This window comes from Sabethes cyaneus, chromosome 2 (assembly GCF_943734655.1).
Source record: "Sabethes cyaneus chromosome 2, idSabCyanKW18_F2, whole genome shotgun sequence".
NCBI classification, from domain to species: Eukaryota; Metazoa; Arthropoda; class Insecta; order Diptera; family Culicidae; genus Sabethes; species Sabethes cyaneus.
In genome coordinates, this window is record NC_071354.1 from 139,938,830 (window position 1) to 139,966,667 (window position 27,838).

General features: G+C 39.9%; 1 protein-coding gene across 1 annotated transcript; it reads left to right on the forward strand.

Moving 5' to 3' along the window:
* Positions 1–669: 669 nt before the first annotated feature.
* On the forward strand, positions 670–27,838 carry LOC128736079 (mucin-22-like). The gene is made up of 4 exons (XM_053830562.1): positions 670–769; positions 1,691–1,794; positions 12,648–12,769; positions 23,995–27,838. Exons 1-4 carry the CDS (start codon positions 670–672, stop codon positions 27,836–27,838), a joined length of 4,170 nt encoding a protein of 1,389 aa, XP_053686537.1.

The window sequence follows — 27,838 nt, forward strand, 5'->3', positions numbered from 1 at the left end:
TTGAAGAATCTGCTGCAGTGTATATGTTTGATCCGTTGTTGACCGTCCTTCAACGAAGCTGGCTTGATAAATTCCCACAAATCTTCTCGCAATTGGTGATAGACGGCGGAAAATGATTTAGGACAGCTCTTTGTAGGCGGTAGTGAGAACGGTGACCGCTCGATATTTCTCACAGTCCAACTTGTCGCCCTTTTTTAGATATGACAGGTAACCCCATCTTTATACTGCTCCGATAGGTGTTCTGTGCAGCTTCCTCCTTGTGATGTGTATAAGCCTTTTCCCCTACTTTACGATTAACACCGATACGTCGATGTCATCCGCGAAGCGTAGGAGCATGTGAGATTTCGTGACATCATCACGCCTGTCCTACGGATAGTACCTACCAATGCAATGTTGAACTACAAATTCGGTAGTTTTTCAGCTTGTTTCAAACCTTCTTACGTCACAAATGAGTCCGGTATCTGACCTGCTATATTTTGAGGCTTGACTTTAAACCATCAAGGATAGCATTTTTTCAACTCACATCAGAAACGCACCTGAAACTGCACGTCGCTACCAAATTCTCCTGTTTGGCACGTGTTCGGAACGCACCGTGCGTTACCCAGCCAAAGAACAACGGACGAACACACGCGCACCTTATTCATTTTCGTTCCATGTTGAAGTTCCATAATGAAGAACGAAAACGTGCAAGTTCGCTGGTACTGGTACGGTGGCCACGAGGTGCGACCTGAAACCAAAGATCGGCATTTGGGTGTTTACTTTCTCTGGCGTAGGGACACTGCGTCAATTTTCAAAAGAACAAGGTTGCGGTGCTTACATGTTTAAGCATGCACCGTGCGGCTCCGAGCGGTGCCTTTAACAAGTCTGGGGTGACATTGCGATTCTCGTTTCGAGTGATTTTGGTTCGTTTCGACCACGTTAAACGAATGGGCGAAACGAACCAAAACCACTCAAATCGAGAATCGCAATGTCACCCCTGGTTCAAGCATCATCCGCTATAACTAATTTCGCTTAACTGAATCGTCACCACCTTGAAGTCTATGAACAAATAGTGAGTCTGTAAGTTCCAGTTGCACCTTACCAGTTGCTTTTCAATTTTTAATTATCCTTTTTAAAATTAAAACTTGAATCCTCGGCTGAACCCGGGGTTTCATACAAATACCTGCAACCAAATTTCCATGCAAGCGTTAAAAAACGAAAAAGCTGGTTAACTTGTTGAATTGTGAGCAAATTGTAGATTTTTTGGTTAGGATGATTGGAAACTACAAAAAAAAAACCTTTAATGACAACTTTGTTATTTTAAAAGAATGACTAAATGACTATATGTAGTAGCAAAAATGTTTTATAATCTAATCAATTCAAAAGAAATTAGCAATTTTTTATATAAATAATCCCATCTTCGACGAAATAAAATTAAATTATATGATCGTCTCACAGTTTCGATTCGCATTTGACAGTTTCACCGGAAAAAAAATCACTAAAGTCCGCTGAAACTACACGGCAGACACAATACTTCTACTTTGATTCCACTCCCTGCACTTTGACGGTTGCAATTGTTCTATTCAAACTGTTCCCGCAAGTTTTTTGCCCTCACCCGCACGTCGGGGTCGAAATGCACACTCGTTTCTTTTGGCCGTTGCGCCATTTGCTGTCATTCTCATTCTTCTAAGCTTCTTTACCACTTTGGCAGCACTTGCCATCCAGCTCGAGCGCGAAGACATTTACGTTTGCCGAGCGGGTGAAAGCCTCTTGAAACGGTCGTCCAGCACCGATTCGGAAACGGTTATGGGATGGGTAGCTATTGCCGGTTTCGCGTCGTCTATAGTTTTGCCATTCTTTTTGCTCTTGATTATAAAATAGCAATTTCGCCTCCACAGTCTGTTGCTTCTGAAAGAGAGAAATTATGTAATTATTTTTAATTGAATTTGAGGGAAATGCGCTACTCGGCGATGGTGCCACCGATTTTTCGCCTGCTTCTAACGTTTTCTTCGCCTGCGACTGCAGTTTCTCAGTGCGGTCGATCCTGCCGGTCGTGATGCTAGAAGGATTGAGCTACGAAGCGAAAGCAAAATCCCTAGTATTCTGTGCTCTCGGACCTCGGTTTGAATTCACAATTACATCGCACTTCTCAACAAGAAAATCGGGAGGAAAAACAATAACAATTGTTTTGCGAGTACGGACGGGAAATTTCGATGGCCTCATTTTCAACTTTAAGAGCTGAAGCGTTGAAGGTCGTTAAAAGCAATCGAATGCTGTGGCGTTGTTGTTTGTTCCGGTACGAGAGGGGTCGCAGAGAAAGTATTTAAAATTAGCTTAGTTTACTTTCATGGTTAACGCTAACTAGGCCGTCTAATTTGAGGTGTTATAGGAGAGGTTAAGTGAACAATCAATCAATATGTTGAGGTTTAAACTAACTAAAGGACCGCCTAATTCAGGATTATTTTTATCTAAATGTTGTAAATTCCGATTTCGAAAAAAAGGATCGCTTGAATGAACTCGATGGAAATTAACATATGCTTTTCAATTCGGAAGTGAAGTTTAAGCTCGGTTAATTTGAGCTAGCCGAACTACTGGTAGGTGTTTTTTATTAACACATCTCGGCGTAGTGACTATTTCACTATGATATGCTAAGGTATCATAGCATCATTGAATCAACAGAATGCAACACGTGCATATAGGAACAAACAAACAATATTTCAAGTGCACTTATCAACTATACATGTGTCAAGTGTATCGCCAAGTCAAACACGGCTGGAAAACTTCTAGCAAAAGAACTGTAGTTCGTATGCTCCTCCAGGCATCAGACCAAGAAGTATCCGACCGATCGTAGAAGACCTGTCAGCACTTTTTGCGCTGCCACTTTGTACTAGAACACAACCCGGCATGTGTGGCTTTCTTTCCTTAGTTGACGTTTCACAGGACCAGTTCCAGTGTTGTTAGTGTTACAACGGCAGCTTCGGCTCTTCCTTTGTAGGATGGTAACCCCATTTTTCCCCCTCTTGCTACTGCTTTTCTTAAAGATAGCTTACCGGAAGCATTGCAACAATCAGAAACAAAAGAACTCTTCGTACTGTTTTTGCTGCTGCAATTCTATCCCGTGGGAAAAGTTGCAACAGTGTTTTCTATTGTCCGACGATACTCTACTGTTTTACCCTTGAGAATTTCGCCGAAATGAAAGGTGCCCGTCTACGGCCAACGGCTTTCTCGCTCGTGTAAAAATAATAGGAAATATTGTGGGTTAATCCTGTTTAGATGTTCAATGTTAAAGAATACACACGAAATAAAAATTAAGTTTTTATTTTAATGGACACTTCGGATCTCCGGAAGAACGAAAATTGAAAGTCTACGTTGTTACTAGTAGATTCTATTTAGTATCCAATAAATAAGCACGATGTTTACATATATCTAATCAAAATCACTCTAAATTCAATTTAAATAAATTACAATAAGCTCGTGTATTCATTATTCCCCAGTTACCGGTGCTGACAGAACCTTTACCGTACATGATTTCGATTCAAATTATTTGTGAAGCACGAAATAGCCGAAAGTCATGTTCAAAATTTTTCACCTCACCATGGACAAAAAAAAGAAAACCGCTTCATCGCATCAACAGTTTTCCATTACCCCACATCAGATAATATTTAGATTATGCGCTACGAGCTTAACGCACTATCAAAAATTCAAATAGGTGCAAGCGATTCCAATGTCCGATTGCAATTCATGCAAAACGATGCGATATCTTCCCGCCTGACAGCGTCGGTCGCCGGTCCCCGACCATGGTTCGGAATTGGTTTTGAGTAATTCAACCGCCCTTGGTTCGACTCCCTTCTGCAGTTGTCACCTGCTCTTTCAATTTCGTCGACATGGTCCAGTCAAGTGAGCACTCAATTCAAATCCATTGGGGTAAAATTGATGATTTTTGTTATGGACACACGCAACAGCTTATCAGGATTGACTCTACTCCCTTTCACCTTTTGACCTATTCATCCCCCCGTTAATGACGATTGCGGCCCAGCTGGCATGTCTGTTTTCCGCTCAAACCAGGCTTTTATAGTATTCGCTGATAAAATAAACGACAAAAGCTCAGTTGGGACATCCATTCATGGCACAAATCGGTTCCAACATTTTATTTTTTTTTATATTTTTTTGCCTGCCAGCTGAATCAGTTTTGTTCGATGCTTCGATACGCACTCAGCCGGGAGTACTTTTCATTTACAGCACCATTTTAGATGTTTTTTTGCGTTAGTATCCTGATAGGTTAGAGTTGGAATTCCAGTACGGTTTGACGTCCTGCGTGCATAAAATGTTGCTGCTACTAACGCTTCATCGGTAAAGCTTGTACGATTGCTCGCGGGGTAGGAAGCTCTATTGCAAACGACATTCGAGCCGCCAGGGATAGATATCATTCACAGAGTTACTGGCACCGTTGGGACGGTTTTGGTGTTGACAGTTTTATTTACTTGCGCGTGCAGCTTCCATGTTTTTTTTTTTTTTTTTTTTTTTAGAATGGGATTTGACTACTTTGTCCATTAATTTGAACTTTTGTAGTATATCCCTGTTTACCGTACGTGCCATGCAAGCCAATTGCCATTATAGACAACTAGTCATTTGCTCCTGCACGCTCCCAGTCAGGTATAATATGGTTTATGAAACCGATAACCTTCCCGGGATTGGCAGACCAAATTTCACTAGGAGATAAGCATCTCTTGTCAAGAAATTTAGCTCTGCTTTAGCTTCCATGTTAGTCTCGAGGTATGACATTCCTCTAACAAAAATGTTGTCGTATGTTCGAATCTCCATTGGAAGCGACTGTTAGAATTAATAGTCGCGAAGCCTCGCAATAGACTAGTGCACGGTTGACAAAATCAGTCGAGTAGAAGCAAAAGGTCAAACCCCAAAAATGAAATGTTTCACCGTAGCTTTGCTTTACTTGCCTGCAGAGTCGAATGTAGAAATTCAACAACCGACCTGCAATTAGCCATTTTGTGCGAATTTCCAAATACAATGATTATGTCAATCTGTTCTAGTCGACTTTCGATTACACATCAGATCACACAAGGTCAACGTAATAGGATATAACCAGAAAGTAATCTTCGGTCGGACTACTTTTCGTCTTTATGTTTTATAATGTCATTTTCAGAAAAGCACTTCCGCAAACATAATAGAATATTTGCTTTTCATTTGCTCCGTGACCTTGGAATGCATGCTTTCTGAAGTGGTCCGGTAGAAAAAGAAAGATGAAATAAAATTGAAACTCATTGAGATGCAGAGCAAAGCAGAGAAGCATTGCAAAAGCAAAACTTCTCCTAGCTTTCGGAGAAAGTAATGCCTGATAGAGAGAGAGAGAGAGAGAGAGAGAGAGAGAAAGAAAGAGAATCAATTACTCTTCAGCGCTTTACAGTAAAATCGCTGAGAATTGAAATTATCTTCAGTGCACGGTATAAGCCTGCTTAGTATAAATAGCCACGGCTAGAAGCTTCCTCGTCGATTTAGCACAAAAGTTGATTTATGTATTCCTAATAATTCACCGGCACTAGCCAATTTGCTGCTCCACGCAAATTCTCAAAATGGCGACCCCAGAACAAACGAAAAACAGCCGGCGTTGCTATGTGCAGACATTTTACTACCTACACACTCGCAAAGGCACAGTCTCGTAGCGTCTGTCTGTATAACCACTCACGAGGCAAACAACTCGTGAGCAGCCAGCTGCCCGTAAGCGCTATCTGCACACTGGGATACAAATGTTGCATTACTTTTTGTTTTCTTCTTCATCTTATGCCCTCGACTCTACAAGCGAGGTGGGAGTGCGAGGTCCTTTACCATCTTAATAAAAATTTTACCGAGAATCGGTCCTTTCCAACGACTCTATTAAAATTATCAGCAGTCCAATTTATCGCCAGATTTTCGTGAAATCGAAAGCCAGAATACTACTATCATTTGTGAGTACACTCAGATTAACCGTCGTTCCACCTGTTTTTGTTATATCTCCATTGAGAACTTCACCAAACAAATGCTTTCACTTTGCGCTCGTTCGTGATCCTTACACTAGGCTGAAAATATAATTCAATTTGGAAGATTCAGTTCAAATTTGATAAGCTTTATCAACCTATTGTACGTCCTTTGTTCGAATGTACAAAAAAGTATATTTAAGCATATGCTGAGGCCAAAATCATATGACACATAGCAATATCATTCACTTCACCTCATTCAATAGTATTATAAGGGGGGTTTTCTTTCTGAGTGAACAGGGAATTTACTCATACGTGTCAATATTGATACTACTCTTACGTTTTTCAAATGTTTTGCAAGTGTCATTAGCGGCAGCCTTTATTCATTTTAAGGTAAAATGATTAACTAGTGATTGAACTTTCTACTTACACAAAACAAACACTTCACAATTGATTGCACGGAGTGGGGTAGAGAAATTTAAAACTCAAGTTCAGGCTGTTCTTAGCTGCCTATTCCCATGTACTTAAACACTTTTTCATCATTGCACATATGCGTGATATTGTTTGCTCCATTGAGCATTGCAATGACTTAAAAATCTAAAAAATTTCGACTCGATTTTTATCTATTCGACGATTCTATGACAAAAAAATATATAGAAATTTTAAAGAGCTCCGATTTTATTCAATTTTTTTGTTTTTGGTTCGTCTATGCCAAAAATATCTGTTTTATTGCAGCTAACAATACTACACCATGCGTCTCCATTGCATTGTCGCAACTTCTTTTTTTTTTAATTATAAACTATGGGTCATGCCACGTCAAGTAACCGAGAAAAAGTACAAACTTGTGATCGACCTACTCGGATTTGAACCAAATTTTGTTCATTTCAGGTCAGCAAGAGAAACCCTAAGTTTAGTGCCGATTGAACGTCCTCTCGATTAATGGGAGTACTTCCACTTTTAAAGAAAAGACACATCTTCTTGTTTTATATTGCTTATATCTCTGAAAATATTGGGTTTAGAAAGACAATATTTTAATATTTCCAAAACAATTGCCCAGAGAATCCGAAAAAAGTATTAGTTTTCAACGGCAGCGCTGCCAAATATTTTTAAATTCGATTTAAAGACTAAATTTGCATTCTTCTCTCAATAAGTACAATTTGATTTCAAAAATTTCAACTGCATCCTATTCCTAAGATTATTTTTTATATAAGAATCACTCATAACCACTAATTGTTCTTTGGCGATCCAGAGTTACAGCGATTTGAAGTAAGCAATCCCCAATCAAGGGTAAAATCGCATTGAATTTTATTTAATAGACCTTTGACATTGAGAGACTTTCTTTGGTGCCCCTCTGTTTCGATTTTCGGCAATATAAATGCATTTCAATGAAAATTTTCTTAACGTTTAACTAACCAGGGACGCCAGCATCCCCACATCCGATTCAAGCAGAGCTGATGATTTTAAGTGCATTTTCATCGCCGTGGCAAGCGAAAAAGAAAAAGGCATGAAGAGAGTCTCTTATTGTTATTTAGGTCCTTTTGAAAAGTTTTCTTTTTTTCTGGCTAAAAAATTAGCAATTTCTGGTCCAGTTACACTTACCAATTAATGCAAAGCCTAGGTGCTATATCCGTTTTCGAAACTTAACCTTGTGTTTTTGTACAACAGACTTCGCACTCAGCTGTTAGAGTACAAGACAATTGCGGGGCGAGTACTACGATCCTATTGACTCTAGCAGCCTCTCCTAGCTGAGATTCGAACATACGACGACAGACTTGTTAAACCAGCCTCGTATTCCGAGGCTTTCTGGGAGGTGTAATTTAATGGTTGGATAGTTAAGTATTGCCAATGAGCATACCTAAGTAGCAATGTGAGTTTTGGCGTAGGACTACATCTTTGTTTACTATACTGGGACTGGGTTGCACTTTGTGAAAACGAAAATAGAAGTGTAGCGTTTGAATGAAAGATTTCTAATGGTAATAACTACTAAACTACTGAACGTAACTCAACAAAACTGAACAATTTATATATCGTTAGATAGATAAAATGACCAGCAATTTTATGGAGGGGGTAAGAGAGCAATTTTACGAAGGGCGTAAGAGGGGGAGTTACCGCCCAGTTAGCTTCAAGGTACGATGCTGGTCTAACAAGCTAGTCGTCGTATGTTCGAATCTCGGCTAGGCGGTGCTTGCAAGTTAGAGTCAATAGGATCGTTGCACTGGCCCCGTAATTTTCCTGTACTCTAACAGCCGGCTGCGAAGTCTGTCGATAAAGAAGGGTAACGTATAAAGACGGTATAAACCCATGGCTTTGCTTTTAAGAGGGGTAGTTCCTATCCAAATGAAACACAAATTTCCACATAACTCGAAAACGCAAAAGAAACCAAATTTGGCATGTGAGGATTTTTGAAGTGAAGATTTTTTTCTATGGCGTACTGAGACCTTTGCCCCTTCTGAGAGGAGTGGCTCCCATACAAATGAAATTCAAATTTTTTATTTATTTGTTTTTTTTTTCTAGAACTAATCAAGCAAATGGAAACAAATTTGGCATGAGGGGATTTTAAAAGGCAGGATTTTTTTCTATGCTGTACTGAGACCCCTTCCCCTTCTAAGAGGGTGGCTCCCATACAAATAAAACACAAATTTCCTCATAACTCTAGAACTAATCACGCAAATGGAACCAAATTTGGCATGTGGGGATTTTTGAAGTGAAGAATTTTTGCTGTGGCATATTGAGACCTCTGTCTCTTCTAAGAGGGGTGGCTCCCATACAAATGAAATTCAAATTTCCTCATAACTCAGAATCAAGGAAATGGAACCAAATTTGGCATATCGGGGTTTTAGAAGGCAGGATTATTTTCTATAGTGTACTGAGAACCATCCATCTTTTAACAGGGGAGGCCTATACAAATGAAATACAAATTTTCTCAAAACTCGAGAACGAATCAAGCAAATAAAACCAAATTTGGTATTTGGGCGTTCTCGGAGACAATAATTTTTTCTATGGTGAATTGGAACCTTTGCCATCTTTAATAAGGGGGGATCCCACACAAATGAAATACAAATTTCCTTATAACCCAAAAACTAATTGAGCAAATGGAATCAAATTTAGCATGTGGGGGTTTTTGGAGGCATGTATTTATTTTATGATGGTTCGAGACCCCTCACCCCTGTGGTGGGAGGATAATGACTCTCATACAAATAAAACAGAATTTTTTGCGTATGTGCCATATTTTCTGCCTAGTAACAAGCGGTAACCTGTAAAAAAAAATTAGTTAAACCTTCTCGGAACAAGAGACAGTGAATCGACGCCGCTAACTTACGTGCCTGTTGCCATTCATGTCAAAAGAGAAGGACATTCGAATGGCATGTCATATTTGCGATGAACGTGCTTTGGCTTTAATGTTATTTGTAACCAATGGCCCTTTCAAAGGCCACAAGCGAGTTAAAGTAAGGTTATTGAAACATGTCAAGCTACGCATAATCATATTTAATACAATAATCTGTGGGCTGGTCATTCATTACTATTTCAACCTTTATGATGCATACAAGTGATTTTTAAAAGAAATCTCTATGTCTCAATGATTGCCGGCTTTATACTTATGAACACCCGTCCACGTATTTTCAAAGCCACCATTGCATTCAATGAAGAATTGAATCTGAATATTTAACTCTTATCTTTTAAACATGCACTTAAACAATGGCACTCGCAGATTCTTATAAACTTGCATATGCCAGAAATGCAGTTTACATTACTCTTAGATATCTGATATAGCCCTACGTCACCCTTTCGTACAACCTTTAGGGCTGTATACCTTGTAGTTTTTTTTAAACATTTATGGTAGCTTTTATGACCAAATTTGCTTATTGAAACCACAACAAGCAATAAAACTTCCTTTGATACGTACGGTGCCATATGAGGTTTTGAAATATTGAATCTTTTATGCTTGATTGGTTGAAAATTGTGAAAAGATAAGAATTACGCTTTCAATACCTAGAAATAGAGAACCTTTCATTCACTAAGGGGCCGAACAGTTATAAAAAATGTTCAATTATTAGCAAACCTTGATAAAGATCACGTGATATTCTTTGAATTTACTATAAAACTTTTTTGGCGGTCATCTTGAATTTGACCGCTATGTTGAATTTTATCCAAAAATCACCTTTTTGGCCATGAGCGCAGCAACCAATTTTTATTTAAGGCTGCCAATGGTGAGCTACGAAAAAATCATTTTATAACATTTATCCAATTAGCTGTTGTAGGATATAAAATGAACATAATTGCACCGTGATTAAAAATTCTGCTATTCGACAGTCTCGCATTTTGAATTGATTCTCAACGTTACCCCAACATCTCTAAATTAAAATAACAGTGTTTAATGTATCCTAACGTAAGAGCAGCTCCAACGTATATAGGTTCAAAAAATACTTTTTATACACCATATACAATAAGAGGAACAGAGACAATTTGCTCTGCTTTACCGACATTACAGTTTAGTAGACTGTTAGGAAACACTTTGAAAGAAGGAAACAATAAGAAACTGACAGAAGAAAGGGACAAAGTCGACGTTATCGACAACTTGACGGAGATTAAAATGTTTCGTTAGAGATGTCATTCTGTATTGTAGTTTTGGAGCGTGCAGTCGGGTTGTCATCGATGAAATAAGGAGGAAAAAAAAGGATTTGAGCGTCACGAACACGACAGCTGTGCCTTGACATTAACCACCAATGGAAACCACCAATTATCTGTAGGAATGTTCACAATTGGTCGTTTCATTTACTTAATGCCAACACACATCTAATTTAAAAATGTATTAATATTAATAGCAGTTTTTTCAGTTTTCCAGTTCATGGTGAAAAGAACGATTTTCTGATAAAATTCAATATGGTGATCAAATCCAAGATGACCACCAAAGTGTTCACTTAATTTGAAATTTTCTTCATTGCAAATTTAAGAAATATCACATGATAAAAATGTCAAGATTTGCTAATAATTCAACTTTTTTAAAGCTGTCGGACCCCTTGGTGCACGAGGGATGCAACGTTTCGAGGTGTTAAATGTCTAATTTTCATTTTTAGCCATTTTCAACCAATGAAGTACAAGAGTTTCTATAGCACTTCTTTAATGATATTGATTCAGCATGAGGTCTCTGAAAAATAGCATGTATAGGGGTTTATTTCAATAAAGTATCACACAATTTAACGCAGATTACAATCAATGCTGATCAATTATAAATGTCAATTTGATAAAAAAAAATACCGTTCATCAATGATCCGCAAGCCCCGAACCAGCAACAAGTATTCTAGATCTCCTTGATTAAATAGTGGTAGTGCTTCACGTTTTCTTTAGAAAACCTTCAATTAAAATTATTAGCATATAGAAGTTAGTTGCTCCTATTTAAATACAAGCAGAAGAACAACATATCATACAAGACAATATTAACACTAATTTTAAGTTCGATAAAACAACTAGAAAATCTAGCTCTCTACAGAAATAAAAAGAAACAAAAAGTCTCTAGTGCTACGAATTACACAAGTCATCAACAAACCAACCCAGTTTGAGAGAAGTTTCCGAGCAACTTTCACTACGAGCATACGTTCCTTCACATTGCCATAAGTTGGGCAGTCCACGGTCCATGCAAAGGGACGGACGGTCGCCTCATTTCGGAAAGAAAACTTTTCAATGGGTAACTCGGAATAGTGAAAAGCTCCCATCGTACACATGCATTTCTACTGCTTGCTGCTGAATTTGCTGAACAATGATTGCATATTCTTCATCCATGAGTATCCGAAAAATATATTTTAAGTGATCACGCAAACAAGTTTTCCTGCTGCGGGAAAAGTCTTATTACATATTTTGTGCTGTCAGAGACCCAAAACGGCCGTGTGCGGGTATGCAACTGCGCCGGCTTTGACCTGAAAATATGATGTGCAAATTATTAAATTGTTACAAACTGATTTCTGGCGATGCGGGGTAGAAGGACCATTACAACCTTCCACTCACAAGCACAAGAAGTGAACGAGTCAAACTTTTCGGAGCTGAAGAGCAGGGCACTTCTACTAAAAGGGTAGAAGTGTTTTTTGAGTGCGCTTTACATAAATCAAAACTCGTCTACTGGTTGGCAGCAACTTTCTTAGTACATGCTGTACCAGCTAAAATAATGGTAAATAAATTGAACCGTTGTGCTGAGTGGCTTACTTCCGTCCGGAGTAAAAAATGTGTCCTAATATTTTTCAGCTGCGGATAATCAAAACAATTTAAATACTTCACATATGTTGCAGAACAAGCAAAGTTTTTAAAGATATATAAACAGAGATTGTTCAAATGAAAGAGTCACAGAAACTAACAGTAAATTTTACGGAACTGAAATCTGCTTGAAACATCCAACAGAATTAATCAATATGGTAAATCGACAGTCTAAAGAAAAATGTCGAACTCACTTCAATCGACAAACGAACATGTTATATGTAATCCATTGGCAAACAATACGAGAGATTGTGTGCACTAGCAGCTTTTGGTCACTAACAAACTCGATCTAAGCTGTTGTAAAATTACGAAATTCAATTATCATACGCTCTCGCCCGATTTCGTCTGAACAAGCAATCGTCATCAATGGACAATGAGCTGCGTGCACAGTGAACGCTAGTTAGCCGAGTATCCTTGACTGCAAAAGACCAGCAATAGCAAAGTTTCAACTTGCAGTACTGTCTACTCCAAAGCCGTGTACCGCCCAATCCGAACGGTGCAACGGTCAACGCAACAACCGCTAGCCACGGCGCCGACGGTGCTATCGGCAATATCGATGGCAGCAGCCAGCAACACTGGTAAGTCCTACCGAACAACTCTCTCCGAGTTGCAACAGGACCGAAACAGCATCGAATCGAACAATCGAACCATGAACTGTGTCGGAAAACTCAGTCATCCTGAATCGCAAAGCTCAGGAAAAGAAAGGCAGGGATGACAGAGTACCAGGAGGAAATGCTGGTCTGCAGGCACCACCGTACTGGGAGAATTGTAATCCAATTGGCCTCTACGAAACTGGAAGATGAACAATAACATTGTGCTGACCGCTGCTACCAACGATGGAACAGCATAGTACTTTATCCGACGATGTTAACCCAGCACTTTTTAGAATGTGGTCTAGTCTATTTACGGAATGATGATTTCATGAATTACAAAAAACTCTACAATAGATTTTGACTGTTCAGTTGTCAAATTATGTCGCTGATTCTAAAGTTTCCAATAACATCAAAATCATGTTCCAGTTCGAGCAGGGTTCGAGGAACTACTTCTTGTTTGCGATAATTGATTTATTTATTGCATTTTCGATTTTGAATAATTGATTTATTTTTCATGTTGCCTGAGCAGTGCACCAGAAACAACTTGTTAACTGTTGGTTGGTTGGTACTGTTCCCTTGTTCGGAGGAACTACCGCATGCCGCTGTCTTCCTCAGCAGCAATCCGAGCTGCTGGTATTTGTTTGGAATACACTGTTGACACATACACTCATACTCAAGCTCTTCGGAAGCTGCGCCAAGGCGATTGCAACCAGTAAGAGTTCAAGTGTATCTTGAGAGATTTATGCTCTCACACCACCCGATAGCTGCACTTCTATGAACCTGCTGCTGGAAGAAAGAATACTTTTAGCCAACCAACCAACCAACCACCCTCTTGGTTGTGGGCAACAGTCCACAATGAACAGCACATATGGCAATGTTGTTCTGAAAACTACTCAAGCTTGACACTGCCCTGCCGGTGCACTTTCGTTCGTTCCCTAGAGAAATATATTATATAGCGAACCAAGTCCTGTGTGAGCCGGAGTGTTTCTTCCTTCGGTGACGGTATTCTAGCTGCTGGTCCGAGAGAATGAGGCCAAGGCAGTGTATGTACACACCGAACATCATCAATAAACGTCTTGCTGCATCAGCGGCTGAAGATCTGCTACACTTCAGTGTTGCAATTGTGCGAAAGGATAGGAAAGCGCTAAACAATGCCGGAAGGGATTAATAATGCAACTGGTATAACAATCGATAAGGGCGTTAAAGTTTGCTCCTTTACGCCTGTGTTCGGTTGGCATTCATCTCGAGCTCGGGTGTATTGCATGCAGCTGACGGTCGATGCTTGACCATCGAAGCACTTGTTAGAAACGGAATTTGTTTACACAAAAATCGTAAAATATATTCAGCAATTCCACGTAAAACAAAAATATTAAAAGTTAAAAAGCACTTTGATTTTGTTCAAAATTTGTGTATTTGTTAAGCAAATTTTTCGACCGTATTTTTTATGTGGCGCTTTGAGAGTGTCCGTTTCTGAGTTAGGGTGGTCACAAAAATCGTCATATTAGCTATGCTCTATGCTAACACCATCTTTGCAGAATAGTTATCCAGCATTCTTGCAGCATGCCCTGCCCATCGTATTTGTCCGGTTTTTGCCACCTTTTGGATACTGGATTCGCCTTAGAGCTGTGCGGGTTCATGGTTCATCCTCCGCCTCCATACTCCGTCCTCCTGTACGCCACCAAATATCGTTCTTAACACTCGCCTTTTAAAAACTGCGAGCACTCGCAGGTCCTCCTCGAGCATTATCCATGTTTCATGCGCATCTTGAACAGGGCACAAATGAGCATCTTTGACAGTGTACAATTGCTTGTGAATCCCGCAGTAAGCACGATTTCCGCTGATAATACGCCTCCGAATCTTACGGCTTGTCCGTCGTTACCAGTGAACCAAGGTAGACAAATTCATCAACTACCTCAAACTCATCGCCGTCGATCATTATACTACTGCCCAAGCGGCGACGGTCTCCGCTGATTCCGCTGGTCAACATGTACTTTGTTTTAGACGCATTTACCTTTAACCCAATATTTTCTGCTTCGCGCTTTAGTCTGGTGTACAGTTCAGCCACTGCCACAGATGTTCTGTCGATAATATCCATGTCATCAGCAAAGCAGACGAATTGACTAGATTTATTGAAGATCGTGCCCCTCGTGTTGATATCCGCTCGGTTCATAACACCTTGTAGCTCTACGTTGGCCAGCAGGTATGAGAGACCCCCACCTTAATGAAACATTCTGTGTAATTCAAATGAATAATTGATAATCCACCAGAAATCCAAACACAGCACTGTGTACCATCCATCGCAGATTGAATTAGTTTAATGAGCTTCCTGGGGAAGCTGTTCTTCCATGATTTTCCATTGCTATTCTCGGTCGATGGTATCATATGCGGCTTTGAAGTCAACGAACAGATGGTGCGTGGGAACTTTGTATTCACGGCCCTTTTGGAGGATCTGCCGCAGTGTAAATATTTGATCCGTTGTAGACCGACCTTCGATGAAGCCGGATCTGTTCGCAATTGGTGATATTCGGCGAAAAACAATTTGGGACAACACTTCGTAGGCGGCATTGAGAACGGTGATCGCTCGATAGTTCTCATAGTCCAACTTGTCACCAGTTTTGCAGATCAGGCAGATAACGCCATCTGTCCACTCCTCCAGTAGCTGTTCCGTATCCCAAATTCTAACAATTAGCCGGTGCATACAAACGGCCAGCTTTTCTGGTCCCATTTTAATAAGCACTGCTCTGATGCCATCTTTCCCAGCTGATTTATTGTTCCTTAGCTGCATGATGGCCTCCTTAACTTCACCTAACGTTGGAGTTGGCATTTCTTCCCCGTTTGTTGCACCGTTGAAATCGCTTTCCCCGCCGCCACGATTCTCCGCCTGGGCGCCATTCAGATGTTCATCGAAGTACTGCTTCCATCTTTGGGTACCTCACGATCGTCCGTCAACATACTGCGGTAGCTCGACACATTTCGGCTCTCGGCACAAATCCTTTGCGGGATCCGTTCAGTTTCTGGTAGAACTTTCGCGTTTCCTGAAATCAATACAGTCACTCCTACTCTACATATTCCTGCTCTTACAGGTAGCGCTTTTTCTCCCGGAAGATTTGGTTTCGCTGCATCTTCTACGATATGATGTGTGAAACTGCGCAGCTTGGCCGCCCGCGCAGCGTTCCCCTCATCCATCACCCTTCTACATTTTTTGTCAAACCAATCGTTCCGCAGATTCCGTGCTACATGCCCGATGGAGCTCACCGCTACACTGCTGATGGCTGTTATGATGGTGTTGCAACAGTACTCGAGAGGCGCTTCGTCCTCTTCCAGCAGCGCAGCTTCCAGTGAGTGCGCGTAGTGTGCGGCGACGTCTGGCTGCTTCAGCCACGCGAGATCTAACCGAGGCTGGCGTCTATACCGAATGTTGTTCACAACGGAGAGTTTTGGGAGCCCATCATTAGGTAGTTGTGACGTCGATAATGTCTAAGAAGTTCATGTTGTTGGAGGCGGCAAAGTCGATAAGTGTTAGGCCCATTTCATTGGTCAGCTGGTGTACGCTGAACCCTCCAATCACCGGTTTGTGTTTCTCCTCTTAGCCGACCTAAGCATTGTAATCGCCGATGACGATCTTGATATCATGTTTTGGGTAGCAGTCGTATTCTCTGTCCAATTGCGCATAGAATTCACCCTTGTCGTCATCGGTACTACTGAGATGAGGGCTGCGCACCATATGTTGAAGAACCGGTCCTTGATTCTCAACCTGCACATTCGAGGATTAATTGGCCACGTCCATCACTATGTAAGCTGTACCCATCTCGTGTGTGTTGCCGCAGCTCTGGTAGATAGTATGTCGCCATCTCTGAACGTACGTATCGTTGAGCTCTTTCAGCACCACTCCTGCAGCGCTACGACGTCGAACTTGCGGCTCTTTAATTCTCGAATGCTCCCTGGGAAGTTGAGAGATCGGCAGTTCCACATCCCGAGTTTACAATCCATAGTCCTTTTTCATTGCGTGGGTCTATTCTGATTGTTTTTCGTTCAGTGCTTTAGTGTTTTTCGTAGTGGCGGCTTGCAAAGCCTGTAACACCTACCCCCCGTGACACCGGAGGACTAACGAAGCTCGAAAGAGCCCTCTTTCTCTGTCAGCATACGATCTTGGCTTCCACTGTGGTTGGTTACCCGCTCTCCACCAAGGTTGCTCGTATCCCGGTTGGTACCACGAGGAGGTAGGGATAGGATTTGCTGAATCTCGATTTTTTTCTTAATAGAATTCATCATATCCTGCACAGTTGAAGATGCAACTGAATCAGCATGTTTCGCATTATTTTCTGATGACTAGCCCCACCAGTCTATCACCACTTTAGAGTAGTGAAAGCTGGCTAAATCAGACCAGAACATAATGTTACCTTTATGTTTATGAAAAAATGGAAAAGTCCGTTTCTTCAAGCATTTCTCCATGTATACACTGGATGTCAAGTGACGAATTGATGAGAGGCTTAGTCTTCAGTCCATAGCTACATATTCCTTGCCACATCATGACCTTCTTTGCAAATTTCTTAGCAAACACGAATTTATACTTGCCTGGCACATCGCAACGCCCAGTTGCAATGTAAATTTTTTGACCGGAAAATTGCTTGAAATCTATTTTCACGTAGGTTTCGTCATCCATCAATTTCCGTTGAATTTCGTCAAAACTTGACCATGCAAACGCCTAGCATGCTTCTTGTCCACCAAATTCTGCTTCAAATGCCAATTAGGAATTATACCGGTACTAGTACTATCTAGTCATAACCTTTATGAAGATGCCAGGATTGGACTTATTGCGACATTTGCCCCTATTTAGACTACCTCGATTTACACGATTAACACAGTCGAATCTCGCACACGATTTCGCTCAAGGAAAATGAAGCGAAAAAGAAGGACAAGAAGGAAAAAGAAATCAAACTCATAAGTTGACTAAACTAAACGCCACTCAGTGCCAGATTAACAGTGAAAAATGCGGTATATTGCATTAAACGATTATCACAGTAGTCTAAATAGTCATAAAAGGGGCAATAACGCATCTCAATATCTTCATCCTCAGTTCTCGGTTCGTCCCTAGCTCCGGATTTCTAGAAAGTTCTTTGCCGCCTTTCCACCTTGGTTCTCCTTCAGAACATTACACACTGTTGATTTTAGCATTCTTACCACTTTAGCCATTACAGGACACTCTGGATTTTCCAAGTGTGCAAAAAAATTTAATGTACACTTACTTCATAAACATGTAAGCAAAGTGATGTCAAATGGTTCCCGTACCTACCACAACAGGCGTGTCGGTGACTCAAAGAGGTGTCCTGAATTATTTTAGTCAGATTTTAGTGCTCTATAAAATTAGTTCAGTGGTTCAAAATTTATGACTTTTTGAAGAAGAAAGGTTGGCAAAAATCTTCCAAAAAGCAGCAAATACGCAATATTTGAACAAAATCGAAACACCTGTAACTTTCGATAAAACATTTTTATCGAATTGCTGATTTTCGTAATGGAAATGCATGTGTTCGTAAATAATTTTACACTACGCTGAAGTTTGAAACTCCTTAGCAGTTTTGTTAAACGTAATAATTCACTGTATAGATTAGATTTACACCCGGATAGATTATTTGTTTAACAAAATTCAAATTAAATAGACAAATACAATTCCAACCGTCGAGTTTATTACATACAACGATTGTAGTGGCTAAGCGCAGAAGTTGAAAAAAATATACAAAAGACACAATTATAATTACGATGATTATATTTATACATTTTTAAAAAGCGCTCTTGTCACAGACATCAAGATGCATCAAGCAAAAAAATATAGTTCTTACAATTTATAGTCATTCGTAGCGGCAGCGAAAATTCAGTTAAAGTAGCAGCAACGTAAAAGCAACCAAAAGTAAATAGCAAAAGGTAGCCACTTAAGAGAAAACGTGCGTCAAAAAAGACGGAAAAAATTTAGCAGACTCATGTGAACTTAAAATCATTAAAACGGTATTATCTATAAAACTCGTAGAGCAAAAACACATTCTAATCACCCAATTACCGGTCGCTTTCGGTTCAATAGCAAAGTTAATTGAACTATCAAGCTCACTTTATCTCATGAGAATACCGTTACACAAAATATTTTCTAAGACGATGTTTGCAAAATTTAGTTTTTATTTCAGAAATCTAAAGTTATACTTCAACAGGATCGGCGATCATACAAAGAGATCTGAAAATAGAAAAAAAAAATATTCATTCGTATCTTCATTTGTCCAAATGATTCAAATTGTAAATAACATTAAGTTCAAAATAATTGTTGGTCTTAATTTCTAAAAGATGGGTAAGCTTCTACATTGACTATTCCATGAAATACGTCACGAAATGCGTTAAATCCTAATGCCTTCAATTAAAATATTTACAAAGAACTGTCTTCTTCCCATTCGGCGATTCAAAAATCAGCGTGGAAAACCAATTAATGAAACGGAATGATTTTTTTTCTCAGTTCAAACAAAACATGTCCATAAAATAAAATACATAGTTTAAATAACAGCACTGATATAACCAATCACCAAATCAGAAAGGACTGCATAAACGGTCATAAAGTGAAAGAGCAGAGTGCAGTGCGATGAAAAAGACATAATAAGGCTTTTGGGCGGTTACCCACCCGGAAAGCATTGCCACAATAAAAGAAAGGGGTGGCAAGAACAAAATAAAATATTCAATTAGAAGAGGCAAAGCTTTGTTATAGTATTAGACAAGTAGAATGGTAAACAGCCGCAGCACCAGTAGCAGCGTCAAATTAACGGAAAAGCAATTTCAAACCAATTATAATCAAATAAATTCAACAGACCAAACAATTGAGGCGTTGTTTGAGAGGAGAAATTGCTCCACCAAAAAACAACCCCTCGGGCAATGAAAACCTCCATTTCGGAAACGAAGCACCGGAAGCAACCGTTGGATCTAAGAAGGGAATAAACAACAATATTTACAGTCATTAAAAGTAGCATTTAGAGTAAATCAGTGAAAAAAGAAACAAAAGGAAAGCAAATGCAACAAATTAAAAAAAAGTATATATATAATGAAATAGGCCTTTTTTGATAATTTTTCAAATATATTTACATTAACAGCCGGGAGGAAATAGCAACCATATATTACTTAGGGTTTGCAGATATTGTAGTTTGTAGTTACTTGACTTATAAACTAATGTGAAACAAAAGCAAGTAATGTATTAAAGTAGAATGCTTAAAAGCGGGATATCCCTCTGGAAGAAAAACCAAATTGCGTATTTGTAGAATAAGCAATATATAAAACGAAAAGCAAACACAAGCACAGCAATTTGGAAGATCTATAACCTAGCGATGCAATATGCTCCATTTAATTAAACACTCACCAAGCAGACAAATGAGTCAACATGAAAAAAACAATGATGAGCCCTTAATATATTAGTTTGACGTGCGAAATATCACTGCTATGAATATACACTAAACCATTGTACAGCAGCATCCATTATATAATTTGTACCAGCATCTTACATCCGTGCAAAATACATGCAACACGGCAAATCAAACATTCAGAACCATCTGACAACAGTGAAAGGAGCTAAACAAGCAAAAAAACTCTAGTGATTATAGCCTCGAAAAGCAATAAAACATATTTTTAGAAATCAATTAATGCTGATTTTTCCTGGAAGAACAAAAAGAATCTTTTCACTATTGGGCTTTGTGAACTTTTCTGTCCCTAAGGTAAGTCCCAACGCTCGATTTACAAGCAAAATTACGGTATGTAGGGTATGTTGCTGCTTCGTCGTAATTGCCTATTCCCGTCCTATACAACACAAATTATTAAAAATATCAACGATTTTTATGACATACAATGCAAAATTAGTTATTCCCTAATATTTTAGTTTGTTGACTATAATACGCGATCAATCAAAGTGAGCTGAGATTTATTTAAATGCCATTTTTCATTAAAAAATTCCTAGCAGCCAAATTTCCAACGTTTTTTCAAGCGACGAAGAAGAAAATGACGACTAATCGTTTCAATTTCCGTCGTTCATAAAATAAAAATAACTCACGCAACACATTGTCGTTATTTTGCAGCCGGGAAAACTTGCATGACCTGCAGAAATTTTGCAAGAATAACATTTGTCATGCCGTCCCACATAAATACATGCGCGCTAGCTTCGTAAACATTATTGTGATTTTAGTTCGGACGATGAAAAATTTTGATGGACGGATTTTAAAACGGTACGACGAATTTAAGATATAAAGTCAGTTGGGTAATTTGAATAAAATGCTTTAATAATCCCTTTTTAGTGAAAGGGTACGGATCGGAAGGTAAGTGTGTTTGAGTCAAATCAGCAGCAGAACTTTTGGAGTATTTATTAAATCTACCTAAGAAATGATGAAAATTAGAGTGGCTTTCCTTACTACGACGGGAATTAAAAATAAACCCTAGTTTAATATTCCTGACCCAAGAAATATTTATTAGGAACATATCACAAAACAAAAGCGGAAATTGAAACCCAAACACACACATGCCACTTTCTACAGATATTAGCAAACCTGCTTTTTCCAGGAAAACACATGTTCGCACACGATATATGGTAGTAGCGAAAGAGAGCAAACGTTCTGCTCAACTTGCTATTATTCGTTTCTACGCGAAAACCTTCCAAAAGGAAAACCGTATCGAACGAACTGTCCCAAGTAACAATGTAAGTTTTATTGCACTCTTATTGCGGTTTTCATGACCAATTTTGGTCATAAACAGCATGATAAGAGTTTAATAAAACAAATTGTTACTTGTGGTGTTACCACTTTTGATCGTCGCGTTGTTCGAACTTCCACACCTGTTCTGTGAAGGTACTATAAACCTAGGACAGGATGTGCCACCTGAATTCTTACTCTTCTTTTCATTATGGCGACCAACCCTATTGAAAATTGTTTGATGAACACTGTTGCCTGCATATATTATTTTCAGAATCATTTCGTTTGCCAAACAACAGCTCCCGAATACGCCGCAGATTATGTGCCCAATATCATGTTTCACATTTTAATTTGAAAAACCAAAGTCGCTTATAAACAGCACTAACAAAAAAAACTACACAATACAAAACAAATCAAAATTCGACAATAATTACTAAGCTGCGTATTCCCACTAATGAGTTTCAGGAACACTGAAAGCGTTACTTCCAGCAACGTAGAACCGGGGTGGCAGTCGTTCGACATCCTTGCCACGTGGCCGGTCCACCGTAGTCTCCCAATTTACGCCAGGTGTACGATGGGAATCTCCCTAAGCAGCCCATGGTTCAGACGCCTACGCCACTCTCCGCTTTCGTTTGCACTCCACCAAACATTGTCGGCAACACCTTTCTTTCAAATACGGGCTATGGATTGAAATTCTATGGATTTTGTCACCCTTATTCTAGTTGAAAATTTGTGAAAATTAAAGAGTACACTTCCGCATTTTTTTTTCAAACCGTGATCTCGTCAGAATTCCTGTCTTCTGCAGGTCAGTCCAACTAGACTAGAATTCGTCTATTGAGGCGTAGATGTGACGCAACAAACGATTTATAGATTTCTATCTCTTTTGTTCTATAATATCACTGGAATTAAATCGATAAATTGCACCGTTTTTGAGTAATCGAAGAAAAAACAAAAATGACTCCAGTTATACACTCAAGTCTTTTTTACGTGGTTCGTTTTTTTGTGATTACTCAAGAACGGTGCAACTTGGGGACTATTTACAAACTACGTAACGAATGTCGGGCCGCTCCCAAATGTTTTGAAAAATAAATGAGTGGTCACTAAGTTGTACCATTCTTAATACAGCCCGGACTCGATTATCCGGGTGCTCATTTTTATTTTCAGCCCGGATAATCGAATCATCATTTTTGGTACGAATTTTTTTTTTGGTATGTCAAGTTTTTTGACTTTTAGGTATCAGAAATGTTCTACTTATTATTGATCTATCTTCCCAAAAGTCAGAAAAAACCTTTCTTACGACTTTTTCCACTGATGATTTTTTTGGTACAATATTATTTTTTGTATGTTATGTTTCTCAATATTTAGGTATTATAAATGTTTTTTCATTATTGATCAATGCCCCTGAAGTCATAAAATTCTTTTTTTGCAATTTTTTTACTGATGATTACAATGATGATGGTGATGATGATAATGATGATGGTGATGATGATTTTAAGTAAAAAAATTGATTTCTACCTTCGCACGATTTATTTTTGTTTTGTTCGCCGATAAAAGGGATATAAGAAAGGAATTTTGTAGCTTTAGGGAGGTGAATCAATGCTTGTCTAGTTGGAATCATCATGTAGCATGAAAATTATAACATTTGGGTTTAAAATAAATCAGCGAAAAAAAATTTTTTTTTTTTCACCCGGATAATCGAGTCTAAAAACCCGGATAATCGAACCCCCGGATAATCGAATCCCCGGTTAATCGAATCCCCGGATAATCGAGTCCGGCCTGTAATCGAAAAACCAAACCGTGTAAAAACAGTACTTGAGTGTAACTAGATTGTTGAGTGACTTGAAGGCGCATGTCAAACCGATCTGGACACCTTTTAAAAATTTCAATCCCGAACATGACCCGTTTTGTTCGAATGTTAGGTTCAGCCTACTGCCTATTATTTGTAGCTCTCCCGCCATTTTCCGGAGTATATCTTGACAGGTGACCGGAAGCCTACTATAGACAGGCTAAACATCACATAAACGAGCAACAGAACTCTTGTCATTTGTTTATAGATACAAAATTTTCTGCTATCAAAATGGAACAATCATGTAAAACTTTCTTTATCGACAAACCGCACTTTACCGCACCATCGCAACGTATCTATCCTCAAGTGCCCTCTTAATAGGCTAATAACTTTACGTCTTCAATCAATAGCCCGCTCAAAACGCTAGTACCGTCACTTGTTAAAGTACAGAGAAAGCAATCTTATCAGCAAAGTAACATTTGTAGCAACAGTTGCAGTAGTGTCATAATACAATATCTATATTATGTATCTATATCATTGTTCAGAAAGAAAGTACTTTAACATGAATCATTCATAAAACTTTTCCCGTGACAACATCTGGTGGTACCTATAAATATGCAGAACTTAGAAGCGTCCTGAGTAGTGTTTGAGCCAGCTTCCTGCGAAACTAATCAAGTTTTTTCTATTAAAATGATATTAGAAATAATATGCGTTTTACTACTCGGCAGTGAAATTTTCACTGAAGCAGTACTATGCCCAGCGTTAGACAATCCTGCCCAGGCTCTACATCTGCCTCATCCAACTGAATGCGGAAAATTCTTCACCTGCGTGTGGGGTCAAACTGTATTACAGAATTGCCCTGCTGGACTGCATTGGAACAATGAGCTGCAAACCTGCGACTGGCCGAGCGCTGCAGGTTGTATTGGTGGCATCGATTCGCATTGCTTAACAGGAGACAAGACGCCGCACGACGATTGTGACAAGTTTTATGTATGTGTTAATGGAAATGAAGTAGTACATAGATGTCCACCCGGATTACACTTTAATTCAAAGCTGAATGTGTGTGATTACCCCGGGAGTGCTAAATGTGAGGTGAAACCTAGTACTATTACCGAATCACCTGGGACAGAAAATGCAAGCACCGAAATATTGTCGACTACAGGTACTGCACCAACAACCATAGAAGCAATCACAGAGCAAACCAAAACAACGGTTACGGAAACGATCACATGGGTTGATTCAACCACGGAAGAATTGATAAGTACAGAAGAACCTACAGCACACCATAGTGTAACATCTGAAGCAAGCACGGAAACAGAATCAAGTACTGAAGATAATTCTACTGAGCTTCCTGAACTAGGCACAACAACTACTGGTATACCCTCTACTGAACAAAGTGAAACGACGACTGTGGAGGATACAACATCGGAAGTTCAGACAACGTCGGAAGCAAGCACCGAAACAGAATCAAGTACGGAAGGCACATCTGCTGATGAGATTACAACAATAGATACAACAACTAATAATGCACCCTCCACTGAACAAAGTGAAACGACGACTGTATGGGAACCAACAACAACGGAAGATCAGACAACATCGGCAGTAAGCACCGAAACAGAATCAACTACGGAAGGCACATCTTCTGCTTGGATTACAGAAATAAGTTCAACGACTGCAGGTACACCCTCTACCGAACAAAGTGAAACGACGACTGTGTGGGAATCAACATCAACGGAATTTCAGACAACATCGGCAGTGAGCACCGAAACAGAAACAACTACGGAAGGCACAACTTCTGCTTCGATTACAGAAATAAGTTCAACGACTGCAGGTACACCCTCTACCGAACAAAGTGAAACGACGACCGTATGGGAATCAACAACAACGGAAGATCAGACAACATCGGCAGTAAGCACCGAAACAGAAACAACTACGGAAGGCACATCTTCTGCTTGGGTTACAGAAATAACTTCAACGACTGCAGGTACACCCTCTACCGAACAAAGTGAAACGACGACTGTATGGGAACCAACAACAACGGAAGATCAGACAACATCGGCAGTGAGCACCGAAACAGAATCATCTACGGAAGGCACATCTTCTGCTTGGGTTACAGAAATAAGTTCAACGACTGCAGGTACATCATCTACCGAACAAAGTGAAACGACGACTGTATTGGAATCAACAACAACAGAAGTTCAGACAACATCGGCAGTGAGCACCGAAACAGAATCAACTACGGAAGGCACATCTTCTGCTTGGATTACAGAAATAAGTTCAACGACTGCAGGTACATCATCTACCGAACAAAGTGAAACGACGACTGTATTGGAATCAACAACAACAGAAGTTCAGACAACATCGGCAGTGAGCACCGAAACAGAATCAACTACGGAAGGCACATCTTCTGCTTGGATTACAGAAATAAGTTCAACGACTGCAGGTACACCCTCTACCGAACAAAGTGAAACGACGACTGTATGGGAACCAACAACAACGGAAGATCAGACAACTTCGGCAGTGAGCACCGAAACAGAATCATCTACGGAAGGCACATCTTCTGCTTGGGTTACAGAAAAAAGTTCAACGACTGCAGGTACATCATCTACCGAACAAAGTGAAACGACGACTATATTGGAATCAACAACAACAGAAGTTCAGACAACATCGGCAGTAAGCACCGAAACAGAAACAACTACGGAAGGCACAACTTCTGCTTCGATTACAGAAATAAGTTCAACGACTCTAGGTACACCCTCTACCGAACAAAGTGAAACGACGACTGTATGGGAACCAACAACAACGGAAGATCAGACAACATCGGCAGTGAGCACCGAAACAGAAACATCTACGGAAGGCACAACTTCTGTTTCGATTACAGAAATAAGTTCAACGACTGCAGGTACACCCTCTACCGAACAAAGTGAAACGACGACTGTATGGGAATCAACAACAACGGAAGAGCAGATAACATCGACAGTAAGCACTGAAACAGAAACATCTACGGAAGGCACAACTTCTGCTTCGATTACAGAAATAAGTTCAACGACTGCAGGTACACCCTCTACCGAACAAAGTGAAACGACGACCGTATGGGAATCAACAACAACGGAAGATCAGACAACATCGGCAGTAAGCACCGAAACAGAAACAACAACGGAAGGCACATCTTCTGCTTGGGTTACAGAAATAACTTCAACGACTGCAGGTACACCCTCTACCGAACAAAGTGAAACGACGACTGTATGGGAACCAACAACAACGGAAGATCAGACAACATCGGCAGTGAGCACCGAAACAGAATCATCTACGGAAGGCACATCTTCTGCTTGGGTTACAGAAATAAGTTCAACGACTGCAGGTACATCATCTACCGAACAAAGTGAAACGACGACTGTATTGGAATCAACAACAACAGAAGTTCAGACAACATCGGCAGTGAGCACCGAAACAGAATCAACTACGGAAGGCACATCTTCTGCTTGGATTACAGAAATAAGTTCAACGACTGCAGGTACACCCTCTACCGAACAAAGTGAAACGACGACTGTATGGGAACCAACAACAACGGAAGATCAGACAACTTCGGCAGTGAGCACCGAAACAGAATCATCTACGGAAGGCACATCTTCTGCTTGGGTTACAGAAAAAAGTTCAACGACTGCAGGTACATCATCTACCGAACAAAGTGAAACGACGACTATATTGGAATCAACAACAACAGAAGTTCAGACAACATCGGCAGTAAGCACCGAAACAGAAACAACTACGGAAGGCACAACTTCTGCTTCGATTACAGAAATAAGTTCAACGACTCTAGGTACACCCTCTACCGAACAAAGTGAAACGACGACTGTATGGGAACCAACAACAACGGAAGATCAGACAACATCGGCAGTGAGCACCGAAACAGAAACATCTACGGAAGGCACAACTTCTGTTTCGATTACAGAAATAAGTTCAACGACTGCAGGTACACCCTCTACCGAACAAAGTGAAACGACGACTGTATGGGAATCAACAACAACGGAAGAGCAGATAACATCGACAGTAAGCACTGAAACAGAAACATCTACGGAAGGCACAACTTCTGCTTCGATTACAGAAATAAGTTCAACGACTGCAGGTACACCCTCTACCGAACAAAGTGAAACGACGACCGTATGGGAATCAACAACAACGGAAGATCAGACAACATCGGCAGTAAGCACCGAAACAGAAACAACTACGGAAGGCACATCTTCTGCTTGGGTTACAGAAATAACTTCAACGACTGCAGGTACACCCTCTACCGAACAAAGTGAAACGACGACTGTATGGGAACCAACAACAACGGAAGATCAGACAACATCGGCAGTGAGCACCGAAACAGAATCATCTACGGAAGGCACATCTTCTGCTTGGGTTACAGAAATAAGTTCAACGACTGCAGGTACATCATCTACCGAACAAAGTGAAACGACGACTGTATTGGAATCAACAACAACAGAAGTTCAGACAACATCGGCAGTAAGCATCGAAACAGAAACATCTACGGAAGGCACATCTTCTGCTTGGATTACAGAAATGTAA

What these genes read in the sequence shown, in the direction of transcription:
- LOC128736079 (XM_053830562.1), top strand. Translation starts at nt 670, where the DNA reads ATGAAGAACGAAAACGTGCAAGTTCGCTGGTACTGGTACGGTGGCCAC. An exon ending in CGGAAACGGTTATGGGATGG is followed by an intron (nt 1,795 to 12,647) that starts GTAGCTATTGCC and finishes TTCAACTTGCAG; the next exon opens with TACTGTCTACTCCAAAGCCG. An exon ending in GGCAGCAGCCAGCAACACTG is followed by an intron (nt 12,770 to 23,994) that starts GTAAGTCCTACC and finishes ACTACTCGGCAG; the next exon opens with TGAAATTTTCACTGAAGCAG.